Source organism: Mytilus galloprovincialis, chromosome 10 (genome assembly GCF_965363235.1).
Source record: "Mytilus galloprovincialis chromosome 10, xbMytGall1.hap1.1, whole genome shotgun sequence".
Classification (NCBI taxonomy): domain Eukaryota; kingdom Metazoa; phylum Mollusca; class Bivalvia; order Mytilida; family Mytilidae; genus Mytilus; species Mytilus galloprovincialis.
The window spans coordinates 21,648,284-21,673,464 of NC_134847.1; the positions used below are offsets into that span (position 1 = coordinate 21,648,284).

Below are 25,181 nucleotides of genomic sequence, written 5' to 3' on the forward strand. Positions count from 1 at the left end.
AAATACTGAAATTCAGCTCGAAAAAGTTCGTACGCGTTATGACCTGAGATTTGATTCTTCAATGCAGGTCATGACCTGCATTTTCATCGTCACAGGTTGATAGGTATGCACCTTCATTGAAACAAATGAACTTCACACAGAAGAGTAACTCTTTAGGTTGACTTGAACAATACTTGCAATGCCTTTTTTTCACAAAATAAAAATAAGAATCACATTTTAATTTTAATCAGACCAGAAAAATTAGAAAAACCTGACATGATAAGTATGAATATTTAACAGTATCAATGTTCAACGTGATCAAGTATGTAATATTAATAACTATCAAAGTTCAACGTGATCAAGTATGTAATCTTAATAACTATCAAAGTTCAACGTGATCAAGTATGTAATCTTAATAATCTTCTCAGTCTTCTGATCAGTGCTTCAACAAATCCATAGTGGCTTCTGTTTTTGCAAAAACTCTGAAAAAAAATTTTAAAAAAATTAATAAATAATATGTACAAGATATATTTTTTTATTTCCAATTAAGGACCCACAAGGGTATAGAGAATACAAGTATAAGGAAAAAGAACATTGATTAGCATAGATACTTATCGCACCACTGGTAAAATATCACGATGTGATTGGTTTAGCGCCGTCACGTGGTGACCCCCTATGGGACTGTAGGGGGTTAATAAATTTCATAGGGGTTTCATCACATCACATCTACTGTTAAGGTGATGTTGTCAATCAATGTTGTTGTGTTTATTGTTTATTTTTTCCACAAAACGCAACAGAAAAAGTCCAGTGTGTGATAAATTCATTATACAGTTAACTACTGACCCCCTACGGATCCATAGAAAGTGAATAAAATCCATAGGGAATTCGGCCTCCGGCCTCACTCCCTCACTTCCCAGTAGCAAACCATATAACTTATAATAGAGTTTACACACACAATTACAATACAATTAGACTGTAAATAATAAAACCCTTGCTTTACTATATTTAATATATTTAAATGAGAAATTTTTACATCTAACTCATATTGACTTGAATAAATTTTCCAACAGCATTAAGAACCTGATTGTCTATGTAATTACTGTGACTTGATTATAAGTGAAAAACTATCTTTTGTAGTTCATTAAAAAATCTGACCCCTGTTCCATCAAATATATCAGAAATTATGTAAAAATGTCCTCACAAATTTAGGCATGAGAGCACTTATAATGATTTTGGATATTGTATACTTTCTACAGCAATAACTTCTACCAATATTTTTAATCCTCAAAAGATTTATGATGTTAACCTTTTCGATGAAGAAAAGTAACAGCTACTGCAATGTCATTTTAATCTATTATTTACATTTCAAAGATAGATTAGTGGTAATACATCTGAGTTACTTCTATTATAAACCTTTTATGATTTCTTTATTCATGTTGATGAGAAAGATTGGGGCAAGAGCACTCTCAATTTACCATAGTATATTTCCAAAGGCCATTACTAAAGAAAAGTTATTGGTCATTGCTGATTTTCAACATGCTTTAGCCATCAGCATTTCTATATCCTTAAACACGTGTTGGTTCCATTGATTGTAATTTTGTACATCCTTTGATTTATGAACTTAAGAATGTTGACAGATTTACAACTTTGACAGATTACCTGATTGATCTCCTGTATTTTTTTCAGAAGTGACTCACTGACAACATTAGTAACATTACTCTTGAATGCTGCCAATTCTTCTCTAGAAACAATCTTTGACATCTCATCTGGGTCCTGTGTATACTGGTGTTGTTGTTCTAAAATACTTCTTGGTGATCCAGTTAAATCTAATTTTCATGAGAAACATAAATTTTTTTATACATAGACAGTCACAAATATTCAATATTTAGAGTAATAACAGATACAGTTCGTAAATTTATAAAATTCATTTATAGACTTTTTGACCTGGAAAAATGTGCATATCTCAAAATTTAAATTATAATTGATACAGCAAGGTTCCTACTATATGAAACGAGAAATAAATACTGTAAATGTACTTTTTTTCACAGAAAATTTGCAGAAGGAATATTTTCTCTTTAATAAATAAACGCTAACATAAATACAATGTTCATGCATATCAAAAACCTTGAATACAATGTGAAATATGACCTTGACAATTGTAAATGAAAGTATGATATTTGTGCTGATTTTAAAAAAAATCTCAGGGGAGATAACTTTGTAAAAGTTAAAGGAAAACAATAGACCCAAAGGGATAGAAAATTCACACTGGCCCAAATGCCAATGGATGGCAAGCTGAAAATTGCAGTACAGCTTCTTCTAAGTGTACACTAAAACATAGGCATTTTACATCTTATAGTCATAATATTCAACTGAACAAAAAATAATGCATATTTCAAGAAGTGAACTTAATGTTTAGAGTTAATTTTTGAAATTTCAGAAATTATTGGGAGGTTTTTATTGATGTGAATAATGCAACTTGGTGAGTATTGCAATAATTAGAACTCTCATTTGGATATCTGATACAAATTTTCCTGAAATTGCAATAATTAATCTGTCCATTTAAAAAAAAAATTGCGACAGTAAATACATGCAATCATTGTGAATTTATATTATCTTGACCATAATCTTACCTTGTAAACGCCTCATCTGTTGTTGACGCTGAATATGAACTTGGTAGATGGAGGGCTGCTGGTCATTAGGAACACAGTGTACTAAATAATATTCAAGGTGTCTCCATAATATAAATATACAATTCTCTATAATATCTGATAATTGTTAAGAAAAATGTGCAGACATTTGAGATAGAAAAATAACACTAACCACAACTTTGCAACTGTAAGAACTGCTCCATAAATTAACCACACGAATCTAATCGTAACTAAATACAAGTTTTAACATAAAGTAGATATATTTTGTCATATTAAATGACCAAAATAAGTGTAATTTATTTGATGTGAAGTGTTTTAAAATGGTTTGTGAATTTGGGAATGCAATACGAGGCATTTTTTCAACACCCTGTTTGCATTCTGTAAACCATCTGTGATGAAATTAATGCGATTATAATAAATTTGAAGTGACAGATTACAATTTCTATACACTTAAAAACTTAGTTTGAATGGCATTTTATTGATGTTATCAGAAATAATTAGGACTATAGTAAGTATGTTTTCAACACTTGTCCATTTCCATTTTATTTCTTTATTAGCAATGACCCAACGATAAAATTAGCTACAATTAGGTAGTGTCAAGTCCCTCCAATATATATGCTCCTGTGCAGAGTTAAGTCAAAGTGAAGAAAATCCCATATGATGGAAATATACATCTTACAATAATTCTATTTGTGAAATCTGTTGCCCTAAAAATGCCTCCTTTTAGCAACTAGTATTGAAAATAACTATTATCATTTGCTGCAAAAATGAAATGTACAATTGGCCCTATTCTTGCTAAAATCATCTTATTTTTATGAAATGTCTCGTCTTCTTTAATAATCATTGATATTATGTTGATAGTCCAAAATATAAAGCTTTATTACAACTGTCACATAAACTTAACATTAACAAAGAAAATTAAACATTGACCAATGAACCCACTGGTTTCCTAAAAGGGCTTCAATGGTTCCATAAACAATCAACCAAGTTTTTCCCACAAGAAATGGGGAGGGGTGCCCCCTTCCCCTAAATCAGCCTCTGTGACAGATTACACTTACTCAAAGACTGGTATTTGTTGTTTTTTTCAAACCATATAGTTTTCTCTATTAAGTCTGCATTTCATAGCTGGTAGTGTTATTTTCTGTGATTTACGATAAAGTATAGAACTAAAATACTTTTTTAGACAGTTCTCTTCATTAAAATTGAACAACATCTTGATTGTTGGTGGTCTTTCTGATACCATTTGTGGTGTTCTTTCTTTTACAGACCATTTGAAACAATTCACCTTTTGAGAAACTAGAGGACTATGGGTAATCTCATTGCTCGTACACCAAAATGAAAATATTGTTACGTCATTGGTTGAATTTCAGTTGTTTAAATTGTTTATAACCAATCACAATGTTTTGGTGTAAGTTTTTGAATATATTACCCAGAATGCACTAGATTCTGAAACGGCAAATTGGCACAATAACTTCTGTGAGTTAGTCTCATCTAGATATGCAACAGCAGTACATTTGTTTGTTGCTTAGGGTCACCTTATTTTTCATCCCTATTTATGCAATTATTACCATTATTTCATATCTTATCAGTGTAAAAAGTAATATCACAACTTTAAAAGCTCAAGTTTCCATGCTTTATTCTATGTAATATTAATACCTTTATATATAATATGTGCACTTACAAATTAAATTATCATAAACAAAGCTTCTCACAAGGCAATTTATCTTCCAAATGTCTTTCAGAAAGAAAAAAAAAATCATCTGTTAATATTTTGTCACTGAAAATACCAAGAACAAATTCACTGTACTAATAGTTGTCAAAGGTACCAGGATTATAGTTTAATACACCAGACGTGTAATACACCAGACGTGTACTAAACCATTCCTCAATATGAAAACATAACAACCATAACAACCTCAGAGGAAGTAATTTTTACAGTAATGCCAACCAAAATACTTGTTGGACAATAACAATGGTGTGAATAAAACATTTAGTTTGTGCAAAAAGAGTCTTGGGTAAATTAAATACATATACAGTGAAACCTGTTCAAACTGAACCTCTTCAGGACTTAGGATTTTGTTCGGTTTTGGTCTATGTTTGGTTTTATCAGGTTCACAACGCACATTATTTTATATGACGATGCTTAAAAACATGTTTGGTTTATGCAGGTATTCAGTTTATGCAGGATTCGGTTTAGTCAGGTTTCACTGTATATAGCTAGAGTATTGTTTGGAGGATACATGATAACTGTTGCATTTCTCTCCATTTATCATTGACAATTTGTGATAATCTTCTCCTGGCTAACTGCTGTCGTTGGTGTGAGGCAATCTTCTCTGTCATAGGTACTCCAGAATACTGAAGAAAAACAAATCTGACTAAAATATAAACTATATCATTTCTACCAACTAATTAATTCTCACTTTAAGCCATAGATTCAGTAAAAATTATTGAATTTAAGGAGCCTCATAACTCAATTTCAAGATATCCATAATTAATAATGGACCTCATGAAAAATTTCAGGACCTCTGATTCCATTTTGGATTTCTGGATATATTTCAGTACCTTCATAACTCTGTTTTTGGATATCCAGAATTATTTCAAGACCTTCACAAATAAATGATTAGAAAAGCTTTTATTTCAGGACCTTTTAATCTAATTTCAAGATATCCTTAAGTATTTATTGAGGGTCAAAACAAATTGAGGACACCCAGAATTCAAATTATGAAACTGATTGATTGTTGGTGTTTTAACGTCAATTTTGGGTTATTACCTGGCAGTCAATTTATATAGGTTGAGGAAGCCAGAATGCCTGGAGAAAACCACAGACCTTCGAAGGAATTCAATCCTAGTCAATTAATATTGGAGTCGAGTGCAACTCACACCCTCAGTGTTGACTAGCTAGTAATTACGGTAGAAGAACTACTTGCACCACATGGTCACCGAGGCCCTAACGAAATTGAATAATAGAGTTCCTTTAATATTTCAAATGGCACATATTTTTCATGAAAAGTTTAGATTAAAGTCATAATAATGGAGGTCAATAAATATTTAGGAAAATCTTGAAATTGATTTGTGAATGTCCTGAAGTAATTGTGGACTTCCATAAATATATAAGGACATAATACCAGAGATACTATTCATAAATAGACCTGACCAAAACTTTTCAAGTCACAGGAACAAGACACAGTGTGTTTCAAAGGGGCCTCGTTAGCCAAGTGGTCTAAGTAGTTGCTACTGTAATCACTAGCCAGTCAACATTGAGGTTGTGAGTTCGATTCCACTCGTGTGGTTGCACTCAACTCCAATCTTAATTGACTAGGATTGTCAGTTTTCCTATCGAAGGTCGGTGATTTTCTCAGAGCTCTTCGGCTTGCTCCTACAATAAAAACTAGCTGCCACGAAATACCCTAAATGTGGTGCTTAAAAGTGGAGTTAAAACACCAAATATCAAATAAAACCAATGTGTTTTAATATACTACATGCAACTAAAACAACCAAGGATACTGATGTAAATGAATACCAAATCATATTTATTCTGAAATGAATTTAATAAAAAAAACTTTTAACATTAAGTATAGACCAAATCATATAATCTGACAACTATGCTGTAATTCACCCCTGAATTACAAATATTACCACAGATAATGGTGCACAAAACTAAGACAAAATGATGGTAATGACTTACAATTCTTTTTAAAAGCCAGGTGAAATCCATACTTTTTTCTAACAGGTAACACATGAAATTTTGATACAATTTTTCCTACAAAGATTGACACAGGTGAATTTAGGTTTTTCTATGTTAGGGGTCATCCATAATTGTCAACCATTTTCCAAAGTGTACAAAACATACACTTTTTCAGACCCCCCACCCTCCCTCAAAAAGTGTACATCAACCATTTTTAGATTTCAAGACAAGAATCAATCATTCTTAATAAAAAGAATATCCTGTCTATTATAGTTTAGTTTAATATAGAAATTTGCTTTGAAAATAAACTGAAATATATCTGACTGTTTTATTCAATAAATACAAAAAAAAAAGCATACTGTAAAAATGTTGATTTTTTTACCCCTTCCCTCCATGTGTATGTTTTGTACACTTTGGAAAATGGTTGACAGTTATTGATGACCCCTTACCTCTTTCAAGTCATCTGTACTAAGACTGCTGTGCTGTTTGCGTTGATGTTGCTGGTGACTATCATAAACATACATAAAATTACTAGCACACTGACGCAGCTGATAAACAATGACGCCAAGACTTGGAGTAAATGGTAAACTAGATACAGAATACTCTGAAAAGAAAAAGAAAAAACATGTATATATAACAAAGCTAAACCTGTTAAAAGTTCTCTGTTTCTTTTAGACAGGTAATGGATTAGAATCCTTGCCTCTTCAGTTTTTTGTGTGTTTACTTTTTGCAACAAGCATGCACCCCATGAAATGTTTTTCAATTTACCTAAGTTTTTTGCAAGATGGTTAAACCTTTTGTGAGAAAATGTCTGTCATGTGACAATGGATTGATGGACAGACAGACAACGGTATGCCATAATATGTCACGTAAACGGGATTATAAAGATTGGATACACAATCCTAAAGTGTAATATCGAAAAAAGGCACACTGTCTCATACCATATTTAATGCATTTCAAATTCACAACAGAATACTCAACCTCTGAGGAGTCAAACCTTGGATAAGTCAATACTTTGGTCGGTCCCATGGACTTCAAAACAACGAGGTTCAACTGTATTTTATTCTTCAGTAGATTCAACTGTAAGAGATATGGAATTAACTATTGTGCAATGTACTATCTCTGTATTTTTACCTTCACTGCTCCTTATATCCCTGGACAAAGCCTCTTCAAGACTGGGGCCAAACAGAATTCTGCAGTATTGGGATGATAGACCTAAAGAATAAATAAAGTTTGTAATAAAGCATCATCTAGCTTAATAACCACTCAGTCTAAAAATCTATTTTATTGTGACCTAAGCTTACGTCACTGAACATGAGAATACAATAAATTCCTTTGTCAAGAGCAGCTGGATACAACCACAGAGGTCCCACCGTGTACAGTTGGGGCAAAAATGGACACAATATTCAGGTTTGATACAGGTCTGAATTTGGATTGTAATTAAATATTTGACACATAATAGGTTTCTGACACAGAATAACTGTCAAAGAACTTGATATCTTAAATCTGAAATGAGAAAAATTGCCCCTCCCTACAAGTTTTTTTTTAACCCCTTCATAATTTTCTTTTCTCACCTCCCCTTTTTTTCCCCAAAATTTTTTCTTTCCTTTAAGATATGGTCATAATCCAATTGAGTTTGCAACCATATTTACCCATTTAAATACATTACAAAAGTCTTGAAATAGAAAATAACATAATTAATCATGGCTTAAATTAATATTCCTTAATCAGCATTTAATAGTTACTTCTAAAAATAAATTGAGAGCTAATCATCTCAAGACAATACAACATTTCTTTATACATGACTTACAAGATGGTCCACAGTGGGCATCTTTATACAACCGCAAAGGTCAAACACTGAACAGTTGGTGGCAAGTATGGACACAGCATTCAAGCTTGATACAGCTCTGAATTTGGCTTGTGACCAAATTTTTAACATAATAATATGTTTCAAAAAAAATGTCAAGATCTTACAGACCTAATATGCCATATTGTGCAATTAAAGATTTCTTCTAGAAACTTTTCAAAAATTTGAAATTTGAGAAAATTTGAAAAAAAAAATTGAACCCCTTAAAAAATTAAAAACCCCCCAAACTTTTTGAATCCCTCCTGAGAGCAATTAACCCAAAACTCGATCCCAGGCTTTTAATATATTTAATATATAGAACCTTGTGGTACAATTTCATGGAAATCCATACACTTAAACACAAGTTATTGTCTGGGGACCAGAGAAATGCTTGTTTTAGCCCTTTTATGGCCCCTAATTCCTGCATGAATGAGGCAAAAAACCCAAACTCTATCCCAGTCTTTCTTTTGGCATTTTGAACTTTGAGGTACAATGTCAGAGAAATCCACACACTTACACACAAGTTATTGTGAAGAAACTACAAAAATGTTTGTTTTGGCACCTTTTTGGTCCTTAATTCTTAAACTGTTGGCACCATAACCCCCAAAATGAATTCAAACCTTTTACTTGTGGTATTTAACATTGTGGTACAATTTCAGAGCAACCAAAATACTTATACATAACTAATTATCCTGAATGTAGAAAAATGCTTGTTTTGGGCCCCTTTTGGGAAATTAATTCCTAAACAGTTGGGACCATGATCAGCAAAATCAATCCCAACCTTCCTTTTGAGGTATTGAACCTTCTTAATAAATTTCAAATCAATCCATTCACATGAACTTAAGTTATTGTCTGGATATCAAATGTGTCTTCGTATGACCCAGACGACAATGACATCATACCATTATACCATCCTAATTTTTTTTTTGTGGATGATAAAAAGCAGTGTAAGGGAGATAATCAAAACATTGTGTTTGGATTACCTCCCTTACACTGCTTTTAAATTGTCATCAGTAATGTCTATTAATCAGGAAACCATTGTTTTTACCACTTTCTTGCCCTTAATTCCTAACTGTTTGAACCATAACCCCCCAAAGCCAATCCTAACCATCCATATGTGGTATGGAAACGTGTGGTATAATTTCAAGGAGATACTACACTGTTCCACAAGTTACTGTCTGGAAACTTAGAAAAATACTTATTTGGGCCCCTTTTTGGCCCCTAATTCCTAAATGTTCGGACCATAACCCCCCAAATCAATCTCAACCTTCCTTTTGTGGTTATAAACTTAACCTTGTGTTTAAATTTCAAAGATTTCTATTTACTAATACTTAAGTTATTGTCCTAGAACCAAATGTCTTCGGACAATGCTGACGCTAACGATGTGATACCAATATACCAGGCTAATGCCTCTTTAAGGAAGCACTTGCACCCGAAAAGTGGAAAGGGATTAATATAATATAAGCAAAACTTGTTTCCCAATCCACTATAAATACATATGTTTAAACTAATATACAAATTTTTTCTATCGTATAAAAACTTGGTCGTAAGAAAAATACTGGAAATAAAAATGTTTTTTTCAAAAAGTTTATATTATCACTTTAATAATCATAAAAAAAAAATCTTAACAAGAATGTATTCTTAGTACACGGATGCCCCACTTGCACTATCCTTTTCTATGTTCAGTGAACCATGAAATTGGAGTCAAAGTCTAATTTGGCATGAAAATTACAAAGATCATATCATAGGGAACATGTGTACTAAGTTTCAAGTTGATTAGACTTCAACTTATCAATAACTACCTTGACCAAAAACTTAAACCTCAAGCTGGACAGACAGACAGATGGATTGACAGACAGAAGTAAAACAGTTTAACCCCACTTTTTTAAAGTGGGGGTATAAAAGATAATTATCTTAAATTTTTCAGATAAATTCTCAGATGTTTATGGTTATGTTGAATACCTGATGCTGAAATGACTGTCCTACAGTATGATGTGACATACCTGATGCTGAAATGACTGTCCTACAGTATGATGTGACATACCTGATGCTGAAATGACTGTCCTACAGTATGATGTCACATTAGCTGCTATTTCTAGGTAGGTCAGTAGTAACTCCACACCAATATCTCTCCCTTCCTGGCCACTCTCAAAATTTTTCCACTGCTTAGTCAATTTTTCAGATAAACAGAATTTGGGGAAAAGGGAGATCATCTGACGTTCAATCTGCATCTTATGTGCTCTAAACTCAATTGCTAAAGTGTCAAAGTCATTAAATTCAACATCAGGAACACCTGGAAAAAAATTAATATGATTTCACTCTCTTGACCAAAACAAAAGGTTTGATTATTTGACTCTAGGTATTTAGAATATTGAATGAACTAAAAAAATGTCCTATGGATAGTATAACAAGATGAAGCTTGGCGCCTTGTATAAAGAAGCTATGACTTGTAGTTGCTGAGAAAATTGTGACAAAACTTTATATATGTGCATGCCATTTTTTAAAAGACACAAGTTTGTGACAAACAGATAAAGGGAAGTAAACATGAAACACTGTACTTGTATGGTCGTATGATTTGTTGTTTATTAAGTGTTGTATATAACACAATCTAATGATTCATAAGTGTGTTGTTTTCATCATTTGATAGATTGATTGGTGCTTGCTTTACGCCACATTTGATTATCAAACATTATCCTGCACATGTACCATTTCATTATATACATGGGCACTGAAAATCCTTTTGGAATTACATGTAAAAATAATTTATCGCTATTTTACAATTTTTTCCTTTGATTTTGCTGAATGATAATTTCCATTCTCATAATGAAAATTATCGTTAGAAACTAAAGGGAACACATGCTGTTGTCAAGGAAATTAACAATGTCTTCATAGCTAAAAATAGCAATAAACAGATTATCATTGGTCATCTCTTCTTGATTGCTTTTCTTATGTTCCCAGTAGCGGCTCAAGTGAGAAAATCAATCTCGTGGAAATAACCAACGATAATCTATAAATATCTTTATAGGTTCCAAATAACCTTACCTAATCACAAACTAATATATTGTTGTTGACCAATAGTGGTTCCCCATAAACTTACTTAATCACAAACTAATATATTGTTGTTGACCAATAGTGGTTCCCCATAAACTTACTTATCACAAACTAATATATTGTTGTTGACCAATAGTGGTTCCCCATAAACTTACTTATCACAAACTAATATATTGTTGTTGACCAATAGTGGTTCCCCATAAACTTACCTAATCACAAACTAATATATTGTTGTTGACCAATAGTGGTTCCCCATAAACTTACCTAATCACAAACTAATATATTGTTGTTGACCAATAGTGGTTCTCCATAAACTTACCTAATCACAAACTAATTTATTGTTGTTGACCAATAGTGGTTCCCCATAAACTTACTTATCACAAACTAATATATTGTTGTTGACCAATAGTGGTTCCCCTTAAACTTACCTAATCACAAACTAATATATTGTTGTTGACCAATAGTGGTTCCCCATAAACTTACTTATCACAAACTAATATATTGTTGTTGACCAATAGTGGTTCCCCATAAACTTACCTAATCATAAACTAATATATTGTTGTTGACCAATAGTGGTTCCCCTTAAACTTACCTAATCACAAACTAATATATTGTTGTTGACCAATAGTGGTTCCTCATAAACTTACCTAATCACAAACTAATATATTGTTGTTGACCAATAGTGGTTCTCCATAAACTTACTTAATCACAAACTAATATATTGTTGTTGACCAATAGTGGTTCCCCATAAACTTACCTAATCACAAACTAATATATTGTTGTTGACCGATAGTGGTTCCCCATAAACTTACCTAATCACAAACTAATATATTGTTGTTGACCAATAGTGGTTCCCCTTAAACTTACCTAATCACAAACTAATATATTGTTGTTGACCAATAGTGGTTCCCCATAAACTTATCTAATCACAAACTAATATATTGTTGTTGACCAATAGTGGTTCCCCATAAACTTACCTAATCACAAACTAATATATTGTTGTTGACCAATAGTGGTTCCCCTTAAACTTACCTAATCACAAACTAATATCATGTTGTTGACCATTAGTCAACTGTGAAGAGCCCTATTTAATCCCTACTTTGAATTACTAAACAAATGCATTATTTCTTCCTACCTCTTGACTGGGCTCTAGCTATCACAGCAGTGGTCAAAGATAACTCCTTCAAAGCTTGAAGATCTTGTGGTGGCTGTCTGTCTCGTAAAATGTTTAGGAATATTTCTCCATGGGAAAAAACAAACTGCAAAACCTGAAAACAATTAAATTAACATGGAGTCTACTATATATATCTATTCCTATAAAAATTAAAATAGAGAAAAAATATTATAGTCAAAGTTGTCCCACTTAAAAATTTATGATTTATACTCTGTGAAATTAAGGAACATCTTGAACTTAACTGTTGACAGTTGAAAAATTAGGCATTCAAATTCTGATGCTTAATCAGAAATTTTATTTGAATTTGACCAAATTTATTCACCAAAGAAAAACATATCCAAATCATCATTCCATAAAGGATACAGACTACATTGCAGTTTTTAAAGAAGAAATTCGAAAAATTGTAAATTGCCAAATTTCTTTTATCAATCATCCAATAAACAAATTTCTTATATTAATTAAAAGACATGGAAGCTTTACCTTTTTTACCAAATTACCTTGAGCAAAAACTTAAGCCTGAAGCAGGACAGATGGACAAGCGAACCAAAGGACCCATAGACCAGAAAACATAATGCCGTTTTTAGGTGGAAGGTGGGGCGTAAAAATCTTTTTTTTTTTATTCAATTGCTGAACCATGAAAATGAGGTCAAGGACAATGGACATATAACAGATGTAAACTTCGTAACATATGGCATCTCTATGCAAAGTTTCAAGAACCATGACTTCCTTTTTATAAAATATAAATGTTTAAGTTGTGAACTTACGCTGCCACAGCCACCTGATTACTATATGTCAAGCCTCTATAACAAAAGGTGCAGGCTTGACAAAAATTCAATGTGTTACTGTATATTGCAATCATTACAAAATGTTATATCATAAGCACACAAAATTAAATGCTTTTGACCCATTACATTATAAATGAGTACATGAATCTTGCACATTATAGGTACATACCTGATTTCCAGCATCCTGATTCTCTATACCACAGGAGGTAAGTATGGCTAGACAGAGTTTTAGACAGGCAAATAGTAACAGTCTATACCTGGCCATGGGACTAGGAATAAACTCATCTTGTGTCAGCCCCAATTCATTCTGTAACCTATGGCATATAAAAAGACATTATCTATCAAGAGACAGTTTGCATCATTTGCAACATTTATTAAAAGAAGCAAAAGAAAATTACACAACTTCATCCTTTATTCAGCCTTTTAAACCTTTTTTTTAGGCAAACATAAGTCTTTTCAAGATGAAACGCCCTCTGGTGCAAATACCTGGAATCTATGATGAGTTTATTTACAACCACTGGGTCAATGTCAATGTCGGTGGAGTTTTTTTTCCCCGTGGGTAACAGACCATATCTAGGTATTCCTTTGGAGTATGTGAAGAACAAAATAAAACATGTAATGTTGTAACCGTAAATTCAGATGATTCTTTAAATGTTTTTATTATTGACAAAAGTTGTGACATAATAGATTTCAAATAAGATAAAAAAAAAAAAAGTCTTTCAAGTGCCGATCCAGGATTTTGAAAACAGTTTAATATCCCATGACTCCCTTAAATATTGTCAAATCAAAATGCAATATGATCATACAATGTCCAACAATCCTTCAAGTATAACAGATTTCTGTCAAATGGTTTCAGTACCACTCACAGGGTGACACAATAATAAACATTCCCTTTTTAATGGTTTTACACTAGTAATTTTGGGGGCCCTTTATAGCTTGCTGTTTGGTGCGAGCCTAGGCTCCGTGTTAAAGACCGTACCTTGACCTATAATGGTTTACTTCTATAATTGTGACTTGGATGGAGAGTTGTCTCATTGGCACTCATACCACATATTCCTATATCTATGAGTGCACATGCTGATATGTCTTGCCAGTTTTACTTATTCAATTCATGTTGAAAGTCTGTAATATGAAGTTTTTACTACAAGTATCTCACATAAACTTAACATTATAAATGTTCTATGAAATAACTTCAAAAATGTGATGCACACTGAATAACCCACGTAGTGGGTGATTTTAAAGTGTGCACCACAAGTTGTTTCGAATAGGTAGAACAAATATTTGAGTCATTTCTTATAATTTAATTCTTAATTCCATTTTAAACCAGAGTAAATCATGAAAAAACCTTGAAAAAATTATGCCTATGAGCTGATAAACAAAACAACATCAGACAATCAGACCATGTGTTACATCCAAAATTAAATTATTAGTTTGTAGTAGCATTCCTTTCAATTTAAATCCCTAGTCAGCATAAGATCAAATTTATCAACATACCTGCTAGTCTCTGGTCTCATATCAAAGTAGTTACATGATGAAAGTCTGCTAACCTGCTAGTCTCTGGTCTCATATCAAAGTAGTTACATGATGAAAGTCTGCTTACCTGCTAGTTTCTAGTCTCATGTCAAAGTAGTTACATGATGAAAGTCTCCTTACCTGCTAGTCTCTGGTCTCATATCAAAGTAGTTACATGATGAAAGTCTGCTTACCTGCTAGTCTCTGGTCTCATATCAAAGTAGTTACATGATGAAAGTCTGCTTACCTGCTAGTCTCTGGTCTCATATCAAAGTAGTTACATGATGAAAGTCTGCTTACCTGCTAGTCTCTGGTCTCATATCAAAGTAGTTACATGATGAAAGTCTGCTTACCTGCTAGTCTCTGGTCTCATATCAAAGTAGTTACATGATGAAAGTCTAGACATAATTCCTGCTCTTAGTAAAGCATGAGCTCCAGCAGTGGATTCAGCTATCCTTGTCAATAGACTCTGAATTAAAAACATGTACCAAAAAGTGATGAGTTATACCTTTACTCTAGAAACTTAATAACATTGATGCTTACGAAATGGTTAAAAAGTTGGATGTATGAAAAGAGTAATTGTTTGGCCGATGCATTTCCGTCAAAAAACTTTGATTTTAGTGAATGTCATTTGTGTGTTTAGGGGCGTCATCACTTCTGTTCTAATGTTGAGCGAGTGGTTGGAAAACTATAATACTATATTGTACAAATTTTTCGGCAAATTGAATTCTCATAATTGACAATCAGTACTCCTGTGATTAGGGAATTGTGATTAAGTATCTACAGAACAAATATTATTTCTAGATTATCCTGCATAATGATGATCACTATGACGCTTGATGAACTTTAATAGTGCAGGGATACAGGCGATCCCCGCTATCTGGTAAATGACGTCATAAAGCTACGCATAATTGACAAGTTTTTTCCAGTGAGGGAAAAAGGTCTATTGTTATCTGCTACTTCAAAATCCATGATGGAGTATGACATCCCAGTCACCTTAATCCTTGTTCAGATTCCTAAATAGTTGAGAGGTGATTAAATTTTTTAAAAAATAGGATAGAATAATATCAAAATGAACATTTTATAACATAAGCTACTTTTCTTTTAGATTATAGTTGGGTTTTGAGATAAGTTATCAAAATATGATATAATAAATTACATATGAATTATAACTAAAAATAACTCAAGTTGATATTAAGCAACTTCCAATTCTCACTCGTTATTGAACAGATAAATAAAAGAAAATCTTACCATTTTAGATTCATATATATAAAGAACTTTAAGCTGTGGGTTTGGACCCAAGAGACTCTGGAGCTGGTTATCATCATTTATCAAACTATCCACTAAATGTTGTAAATATCCTTTTGATGTCATAAAGTTTAACCACTGCTGGAATTTGTCCATAGATAATATTTTGTCCAACACAGATAATGCCAGCATCTAGAAAGATAAAATGTCTACAGAATATTAGTTACAGGAAATAATCTGTAATCTAATTTGTTAATTTATATGGAGATTTGTCAGTTTGCTTACATATAATTAGTTTGCTCTGATATCTTTTCTAACAGCAGAAGCATTTCTTTTGTACTGGGTGTATTGTTGTTTGTTTGTTTAATCCACATTGGCTAGAGGTATAGGAGAAGGGTTGAGATCTTATAAGACATGTTTAAGCCAGCCACTTTTTGTGTCTGTCACAAGTCAGTAACCTCTAGCCTTTGTTAGTCTTGTGTGTTATTAAAATTCTCGTTCATTTGTATGTTCTTGAGTTTAGTGCAGAGACAATTTTGTTGAACTAATAAACATTATTAAGGGTCCAGCTAAACCTGCCTGCTGGTGTGAGATTTTGAATTGAAATGCAAAAAGTATATGTATAAAAGGTGTATGTTAAATATATATTTATAAGTAATTCAACTTTTTGGTTAGAGTAAATATTATGTTTTTGACCTACCCTAGTCATGCTAGTCAATATTATGTTTTTGACCTACCCTAGTCATGCAAGTTAATATTATGTTTTTGACCTATCCTAGTCATGCTTGTCAATATTATGTTTTTGACCTACCCTAGTCATGCTAGTCAATATTATGTTTTTGACCTACCCTAGTCATGCCAGTCAATATTATGTTTTTGACCTACCCTAGTCATGCTAGTCAATATTATGTTTTTGACCTACCCTAGTCATGCTAGTCAAATAATTTTTTGGCCTACCCTAGTCATGCTAGTCAAATAATGTTTTTGGCCTACCCTAGTCATGCTGTCAATATTATGTTTTTGACCTACCCTAGTCATGCTAGTCAATATAATGTTTTTGACCTACCCTTCCAACATCATGACCATCACATGCATCTCTACATACAGTATCCATAAAGTGATTGCCATAAGACAAAATGGTGGCTACATTCTCCTTGGTCAGCTGATCATATTCAGAATCTGTACCAGATAAAAGTCTTTCTCCAATTCCTTCTACTGATTCTCCTATCATAATAAATAAATAAGCTATCAGTGAACAGTACAGTCTAGTCCTTCATTTCCCTTTAAATCATAGTCTGTACATTTTCACAGGGGAGCCAAAATTAAGGCACTATCAATGTGACTAAATTGTTTCTCTATTCAATTGAAAACAAAGTGCTGATGATAAGATGGACTTAATCGCGTAGTGGAATTAACTATTTATGGATTCTTATAAATTCTATATATAACTTTTGGACTAGTTTAAATCTCGGTCTATTTCTGAAATTTATTCTTACATACTTTTAATTTTTTAACCCTGTATGCTAACATTGCCTATGTAAATTTTAAAATTGTTTGTATGCACATTGAACGACAAATTTATGTGACGTATAAAATTTTCCGACGTCAGACACTCAAATCAATGAATGTGTTCGTAGATAGTAGATGTTTTTGTGTTCTGTTAAATTGTTCCTTTTAAAATTGTGATACGATGATGACTGATGTAACCTTATTTTGACTATTTTATTTATTGTGTCTGTTTATTTAACGCATCAATGTAAATATAACGGAATTTGATGAGACTGTCATTAAAGTGAGAAGGTTAGCGCTATAGAACCAGGTTTAATCCACCATTTTCTACATTTGAAAATGCCTGTACCAAGTCAGGAATATGACAGTTCTTGTCCATTCGTTTTTGATGCGTTTTGTTATTTGATTTTGCCATGTGATTATGGACTTTCCGAATTGATTTTCCTCTAAGTTCAGTATTTTTGTGATTTTACTTTTAAATAATCAGGTTTTATTTGGCGATTTGTGAAAGAAGATAGAAGAAAAGGATGCTTTTTGCAGGAGTAAACATCAGTGGAAAAAAGTTATATTTACGGATGAGATGATGATTGTGATTAAACCTGATAGAACACTTAAAGTTTGGAGGAAGTCTTATGAAATATTAATTTCCAAAATATCTTTCAGCATTTATTGTGAAATGAACAGTGCATGTTGATCTTTCCAAACTTTATGTGCAGTTTAAGTATGCTGTTAAAATTTGTGACAGATGGTATTTTCCATTACATCATTCTGGTTTACTTAGGATAATTCCTCGCTATTCATAGATTTCACCTCTGAAAAAGATTGTGTTGTGATGGTGATATAATTGTTAACTATATAATGTACCTTTCTGCTGACTTTTAGGTTTCTCTGCAATCTGTAGATAGTACAGAAGGGCTCCATATAAGTTTGCCCTCACCCTCTGTTGACCCCCACCTAAAAATAAAAATATCCAAGACTGATCATTGCCAACAACAGCTAGTTTTCATAATTGAATAACTATATCGTCTGAAAACTGGAAAATCAACCCTTTTTATGAATGAAATCCCATATCTCGGAAACATAAAATCTAAAATTTATCAAAATAAAAAAAGAGAGCTCATGTCAATAGATATAAATCAATTCACTACAGTTACTAAGTTGCATAATGCGAAAAAATAATTAATACGAGATTTATGTTGATTAACTCACCAGAACACATCACATGATCAATTAACCCTTTCAATACAAGCTGAAGCGAGGTTGCAAACAGTGTACGTGAACCAGAACTTTGAACCCATGGGGTTTTACTTCCCGGGTCCTCTAACATACTGGAGTATTTTGAAGAGCTTTCCCTGTTTACTTGGGACTGCTCTACAACAAAACATTGTTTCAAATTGGCCATCAATGTTAGAAAGGTACCAGAAACAGGAGCCGTCAATTCAGTCAAAGCATCTTCTTCAGCCACCTAAAATATACAATCCTTGGATCATATACAAATCGTTTTTCTTGATTATTCTTAGGTTTATAATTTACAATATACAATCCTCGGATCATATACAAATCGTTTTTCTTGGTTATTCTTATGTTTATAATTCAATCTGTTTAGTTTTAACCATTTATACCAAACATTTAACATTTACACAAAGGGTAAACTTCAATTTGCTCACTTAAAAATAATCTGTCATACTGATATTTTTTTTTAAATGAAAGTGCATTGAAATGAAAACAAGGTGCAAGAATGATTTCTAAATCTCTAGTGCCAAGATATTACACTATAAAAACTCACATGCCGAAGAGGACCTGGCTTGCACATTTTAGTATGAGGCAATGGAACAAATAATATGAACTGTATTGGCTCACTAATGATTAAAAAAGTGTGATTAAAATCACAAAAATGTAGTTGTTTAATCTGAAGTTGATGAACAAATTCATTACTCATGCTGTTTGACACTATAAAATTTTTTAACATCTTGCTCTTTGGGGAAGTGACCATATATTACTAGGCCAAATGAAAAACTTTACTTATGCAAATTTTGTCCAGGATTGCTGAAGAAATTGCCATTTATAGGCATGGAGAGTTGTCTCATTTGCACTCATACCACATCTTCTTATAGCTATATAGAATCAGTAATAAGTAATGAAATGTAAATTGTTCAAATGTTTGAAACAAGCCATTTTAATCACACTTATTCACCAGTATTCTGCCGAAAAACTTTAGAATCCCAGAGTGAGCTGCTGCGCTACCTAACTCTTTTCAAATAATCTTTGCAACAACATTTTACATACGTGACTTTTTGAAAAAAAAAATCTGTATGGTTGCCATTGGTTGGCGCATTTTACTTAGTCAAACATGCCAAATACTAAATAAGTAATACCCATTCAGTTTTTGAAGAATCAAATTTTGTTTTACCATCTGATGAATGTATCAATGATCAAGATTATATATGGACCTTCTTTATTTGAAAGAGAGATTATCTGATCTTATCTTAATTTCACCCTACCCTTTTGACAATGGTACAGGTTTAACCAAGTTTTTCTCCAGTACCAGACAATCAGACAAGCTTTATGTATTACACAGTGTAAATGCATAATCATTTGAAGCTGAATGTACATAAATAAGTAAACAACTTCTATATAATTGTGGATTGTAGTTTGCTTTATGTCCAGTAACAAATATTTCATGCATGTTTAGGGTTGAAACAGATTAACAATTAATATAATAGGTGTGTCCTGTTATAGGGGTCGGCCAGAATGAAAACTGAAAATTTAAAAGGCCATTTGAAAATGAGTGCAAATTCAATATGCACAGAAATGTAGCCTTGCAACAGACCATGAGGCACCTGCAGAATCCTCAGAGAGTAGGGGCAATGGTGGCACTGACTCCCAGATTTAGAGTCCACATTGTGACTGGACAATGCTGAGAATTTATAAATGCAGTTCAACCAAAGTGCCATCTTGGTAAGAGTTTCATTATTTGTCAAGGATACTGAGGAATGACAATATTTCTACTGTGGATTCATTTATTTTTCATGGGTTCCAATTTTCATGGATTGAAGAAAACTTGCATTTCTGTGGATATTTTATTTCTTTGTTTGGCAAAGTCTGTATATGTTCCTTTAGAAAATTTGCAATTCATTGAACATTTAAATTCATGGTTCCCCTGTACCCATGAATTCCACAAAAATTGGTATCCAACGAATATTAATGAATCCACAGTATATGAAAAATAATTGCGTACTTTGCTGAGTAATTCTTGTAGAAGCTCAAACAATACAGTTTGTCTAATTTCCCTAGGCATCAGATCTTCTGGACACGAAGTTAACCAAATCTCTGCAACTTGTCTCCAGGCATCATAGGATTGCTGCTTTACAGACAAACTTTTTCTCACACTATTACGGGAAACAACATTCTTCAAAATTCCTTGAACCTCCTAAAAAAAAATCAAATTAATAGTTGATGTGTAAAATCTTTTCATATCAAAGCCAGTTCAAACTTGTCTGACCAAATTTGAGCACTTACTTATCTAAAAAGACCTTTGTGTTGTAATAGGTTCAAAATATTGGATATGTCAAAGCCCTAGTTATCAAATTACAGTACTTTAACTATCTAGAGTCGAAATCAATTGATTTTCAAATAATGGTAACTAAATTATATTTTTAAATCTCCTCAAAGAAATTAACAAAAATATGATGAACAAGAATGTGTCCTCAGTACACGAATGCCCCACTCGCACTTTCATTTTCTATGTTCAGTGGACCGTGACATTGGGATAAAAACTCTAATTTGGCATTAAAATTAGAAAGATCATATCATAGGGAACATGTGTACTAAGTTTAAAGTTGATTGGACTTCAACTTCATCAAAAACTACCATGACCAAAAACTTTAACCTGAAGCGGGACAGACGGACGAACGGACGAACGGACACACAGACCAGAAAACATAATGCCCCTCTACTATCGTAGGTGGGGCATAATAAAAATATAATTTTGGGAAGAAAACAAAACATTTAAAGTTAGAAATACTGAGTAAAATATTAATTTTGGATCTTGTCAAAGACATGGCAGAAAAACAAATCTTGAGAGGAACTCACAAGAACGGCAGACAGACCAATGACACCTGGTATTGCAATACATCCTCCCTTCCATCAAACAAATCATCTCAAAATTATCCTTCTTTTGACTGAGGTATATTGCCACTTTTTACTCTTTTAAAAGACAACATTATCAATTTGATTCATCATGACTATCATAATATTGCCATTATCATAAAGGCCTTCATTTAGTAGATTAAAAAAGTAACCAATTATTGTATCATCCAATAATCTATTTTTAGTCAAATTTACAGGGCCACATAAACACAATATTTTATCTAGTCCTTTACTTCAATTTCGACACAACTGATATTTTACCTCTAGAATTCTAGGTCTGTTGGCTACCATAACATTACTCTGGACATTAGATAATTCATTGAGTAATATACTGTGTAACAATTTAACGTTGCAATAGACGGTATCATCTTCTGTCTTTGACTCAGTTTTCTGTATTACTTGTTCTATCATACCAGGATCAAAATACTCAAGTGTGAGCGGCTGAGGATATACTTGAGTAAATTCTACCGAGTCTAACAGGCTTAAGATCTTCCTTCTTATCTGACGACCTGATAATAAAAATGATTACAACTTTATATTCGATGTGTTTATTTATAATATATCATGAAATCATAGATAAATATAACCCAAAATTTTCACAATTAATTTGTGCACATTTTAATGGATATTTTTATACATTTAAAATAAACAGCTGAAATAGGAGTGCCAGGAAGATAGTTAAACTTGGAATATATAATTCAATCTACACAAATTTAATTGGGAAAAGGGTGTAAAAGGGAAGGGATTAATTTTGTAAAGTTATTTTAAATTTTAGTCTAGTAATATCTTAATCATTACTGGATTAAATGTCCAGTAACTTAAATATCACCAATAAGAACAAAGACAACTTCTTTTACTGAGTTTATTATTAAAAAGTCCATTAATATCCCCCCCCCCCCCTTTCCCCAAAAAAAACAAACAACCAAAACAAACAAATAAAGAGACCCTACCTTTAGACCCAATCTTTTTTATGACACTCTGGTTTTGGCAAACCAACATTTTTTTTTTTAAATGTATCCCTACACCAAGAATTGATAGACCAAGAAAGGAGTCTGTTATATATTTTGTATTGATCAATTACTTTTAACAGATCATAACTTTTATTGATATGATAAAAAATATGAATCCAACACGCAATGTTTTAGTTTTATTTCGTCATATTTGATATTTCATTATATTAAGAAACAAAAAATTACATGCATCCTGGACTCATCAAAATCTTTTGGGACTCACCACGAAAAATTCCTTGTCCGAACCCTGATATGCTAGGAAAGAATTGGAACTAGAAAAACTGACATGTAAAATTAAGAAGATGTGGTATGATTGCCAACAAGACACTCTCTACCAAAAGATATAAAGATATAAAAGTCTCCTTGTAAACTAAAGTTAGAGCAATACTGTCCCAGCATTGAATCTAGAAATGTTATAGTTGTTATAAATCAGTTGAGTTCATTATTGTTATTTTATATCTATCATAACTGATTTTTTATGTTTGTTTGTATATTGTGCTGGTAAATACAATTGCAGGGTTCAAGCTAGACTTTGAGGGTTTTAGTAACTTTTACGTAATAAGATAATCAACCTTTCTTGTGTACCAGCTTAACAGGATAATAGAAGAACTTTAAAAGTACTAATTGCATAGGGTTTAATACATGAACAACAAGAATGTGTCCTCAGTACACGAATGCCCCACTCGCACTTTCATTTTCTATGTTCAGTGGACCGTGACATTGGGATAAAAACTCTAATTTGGCATTGAAATTAGAAAGATCATATCATAGGGAACATGTGTACTAAGTTTGAAGTTGATTGGACTTCAACTTCATCAAAAACTACCTTGACCAAAAACTTTAACCTGAAGTGGGACAGACAGACGAACGGACAGACGGACGAACGGACGGACGGACGGACGGACGGACGAACGGACGGACAGACGAGAAAACATAATGCCCCTCTACTATCGTAGGTGGGGCATAAAAACATCAATATTTTCTTTTTCAGTATTTCATTCTATACAGGGACTTATGGCACTAATAAAATGAATCTATTGGTCTATGTTCCTGTTCTTATAGTTTGCTTAAGTACTGTGTATGATACAGAACAGAAAAAAATGATTGAATATTAAAGAAAAAGAATAAAGAAAAATGAACAAAAAAATGAAGAAGTGAGAGTAATGGGTGCTTACAAATTCAGAATAGAGAAAATGTGTATTTACATATATATATAAAAACAAGAGTGCACACACTGAAATGTCTCGCCTTCTTTACTAATCATTGATATTATGTTGATACTCCTAAATATAAAGCTTTATTATGACTGTCACATAAACTTAACATGAATCATGAAATGAGGTCAAGGTCAGTTGAACCATATGCCAGGCAGACATGTACAGCTAACAATGCTTCCATACAACAAACATGACAAATATAGTTGAGCCTATTGCTTATAGTTTAAGAAAATAGACCAAAACACAAAAACTTAACACTGAGCAATGAACCGTGAAAACCAGGTCAAGGTCAAATAAAACCTGCGCGACTGACATATAGATCATAAAATATTTCCATACACCAAATATAGTTGACCTATGACATATAGTATTAGATAAAAAGACCAAAACTCAAAAACTTAACTTTGACCACTGAACTATGAAAATGAGGTCAAGGTCAGATGACATCTGCCCGCTAGACATGTACACCTTAGAATCATTCCATCCAACAAATATAGTAAACCTATTGCATAAAGTATGAGAAAAACAGACCAAAACACAAAAACTTAACTATAACCACTGAACCATGAAAATGAGGTCAAGGTCAGATGACATCTGCCCGCTAGACATGTACACCTTACAATCATTCCATACAACAAATACAGTAAACCTATTGCATAAAGTATGAGAAAAACAGACCAAAACACAAAAACTTTACTATAACCACTGAACCATGAAAATGAGGTCAAGGTCAGATGACACCTGCCAGTTGGACATGTACACCTTACAGTCCTTCCATACACCGAATATACTAGACCTATTGCTTATAGTATCTGAGATATGGACTTGACCACCAAAACTTAACCTTGTTCACTGATCCATGAAATGAGGTCGAGGTCAAGTGAAAACTGTCTGACGGGCATGAGGACCTTGCAAGGTACGCACATACGAAATATAGTTATCCTATTACTTACGGTAAGAGAGAATTTAACATTACAAAAAATCTGAACTTTTTTTTCAAGTGGTCACTGAACCATGAAAATGAGGTCAAGGACAATGGACATGTGACTGACGGAAACTTCGTAACATGAGGCATCTATATACAAAATATGAAGCATCCAGGTCTTCCACCTTCTAAAATATATAGCTTTTAAGAAGTGAGCTTACACCGCCGCCGCCGGATCACTATCCCTATGTCGAGCTTTCTGCAACAAAAGTTGCAGGCTCGACAAAAATGTGAACAATATATCAATTAAAATTACCACCAGCAGTCTTTGGAGGTCATCTTGATGGATAATTCATTCATTGGAGTCTAGTTTTAAATAAACAAAAATGCTGATACATTGTAATGAGTCAATGCATTGTTTCTTTAGGACTTTTTGTAATTAG

General features: G+C 32.7%; 1 protein-coding gene across 2 annotated transcripts in view; it reads right to left on the reverse strand.

Moving 5' to 3' along the window:
- Positions 1 to 209: 209 nt before the first annotated feature.
- The window catches only part of LOC143047157 (nuclear pore complex protein Nup205-like), a 65,889-nt gene continuing 40,917 nt past the window's right edge, over positions 210 to 25,181 (reverse strand). Inside the window, exons 26-41 of one of the 2 annotated variants that reach the window (XM_076220123.1) lie at positions 21,848 to 22,095; positions 20,676 to 20,867; positions 18,647 to 18,902; positions 18,302 to 18,391; positions 16,995 to 17,152; positions 15,932 to 16,120; positions 15,034 to 15,149; positions 13,338 to 13,482; positions 12,345 to 12,477; positions 10,203 to 10,451; positions 7,447 to 7,527; positions 6,762 to 6,916; positions 4,868 to 4,982; positions 2,610 to 2,744; positions 1,639 to 1,805; positions 210 to 461 (exon numbers count right to left, since the gene is read on the reverse strand). In XM_076220123.1, the coding sequence (XP_076076238.1) occupies positions 378 to 461; positions 1,639 to 1,805; positions 2,610 to 2,744; positions 4,868 to 4,982; positions 6,762 to 6,916; positions 7,447 to 7,527; positions 10,203 to 10,451; positions 12,345 to 12,477; positions 13,338 to 13,482; positions 15,034 to 15,149; positions 15,932 to 16,120; positions 16,995 to 17,152; positions 18,302 to 18,391; positions 18,647 to 18,902; positions 20,676 to 20,867; positions 21,848 to 22,095 (2,513 nt within the window). In that variant the 3' untranslated portion in view covers positions 210 to 377. Of the gene's footprint in view, positions 462 to 1,638; positions 1,806 to 2,609; positions 2,745 to 4,867; positions 4,983 to 6,761; positions 6,917 to 7,446; positions 7,528 to 10,120; positions 10,452 to 12,344; positions 12,478 to 13,337; positions 13,483 to 15,033; positions 15,150 to 15,931; positions 16,121 to 16,994; positions 17,153 to 18,301; positions 18,392 to 18,646; positions 18,903 to 20,675; positions 20,868 to 21,847; positions 22,096 to 25,181 lie in introns of those variants that run through there. The other variant, XR_012969422.1, reaches the window with a different exon arrangement.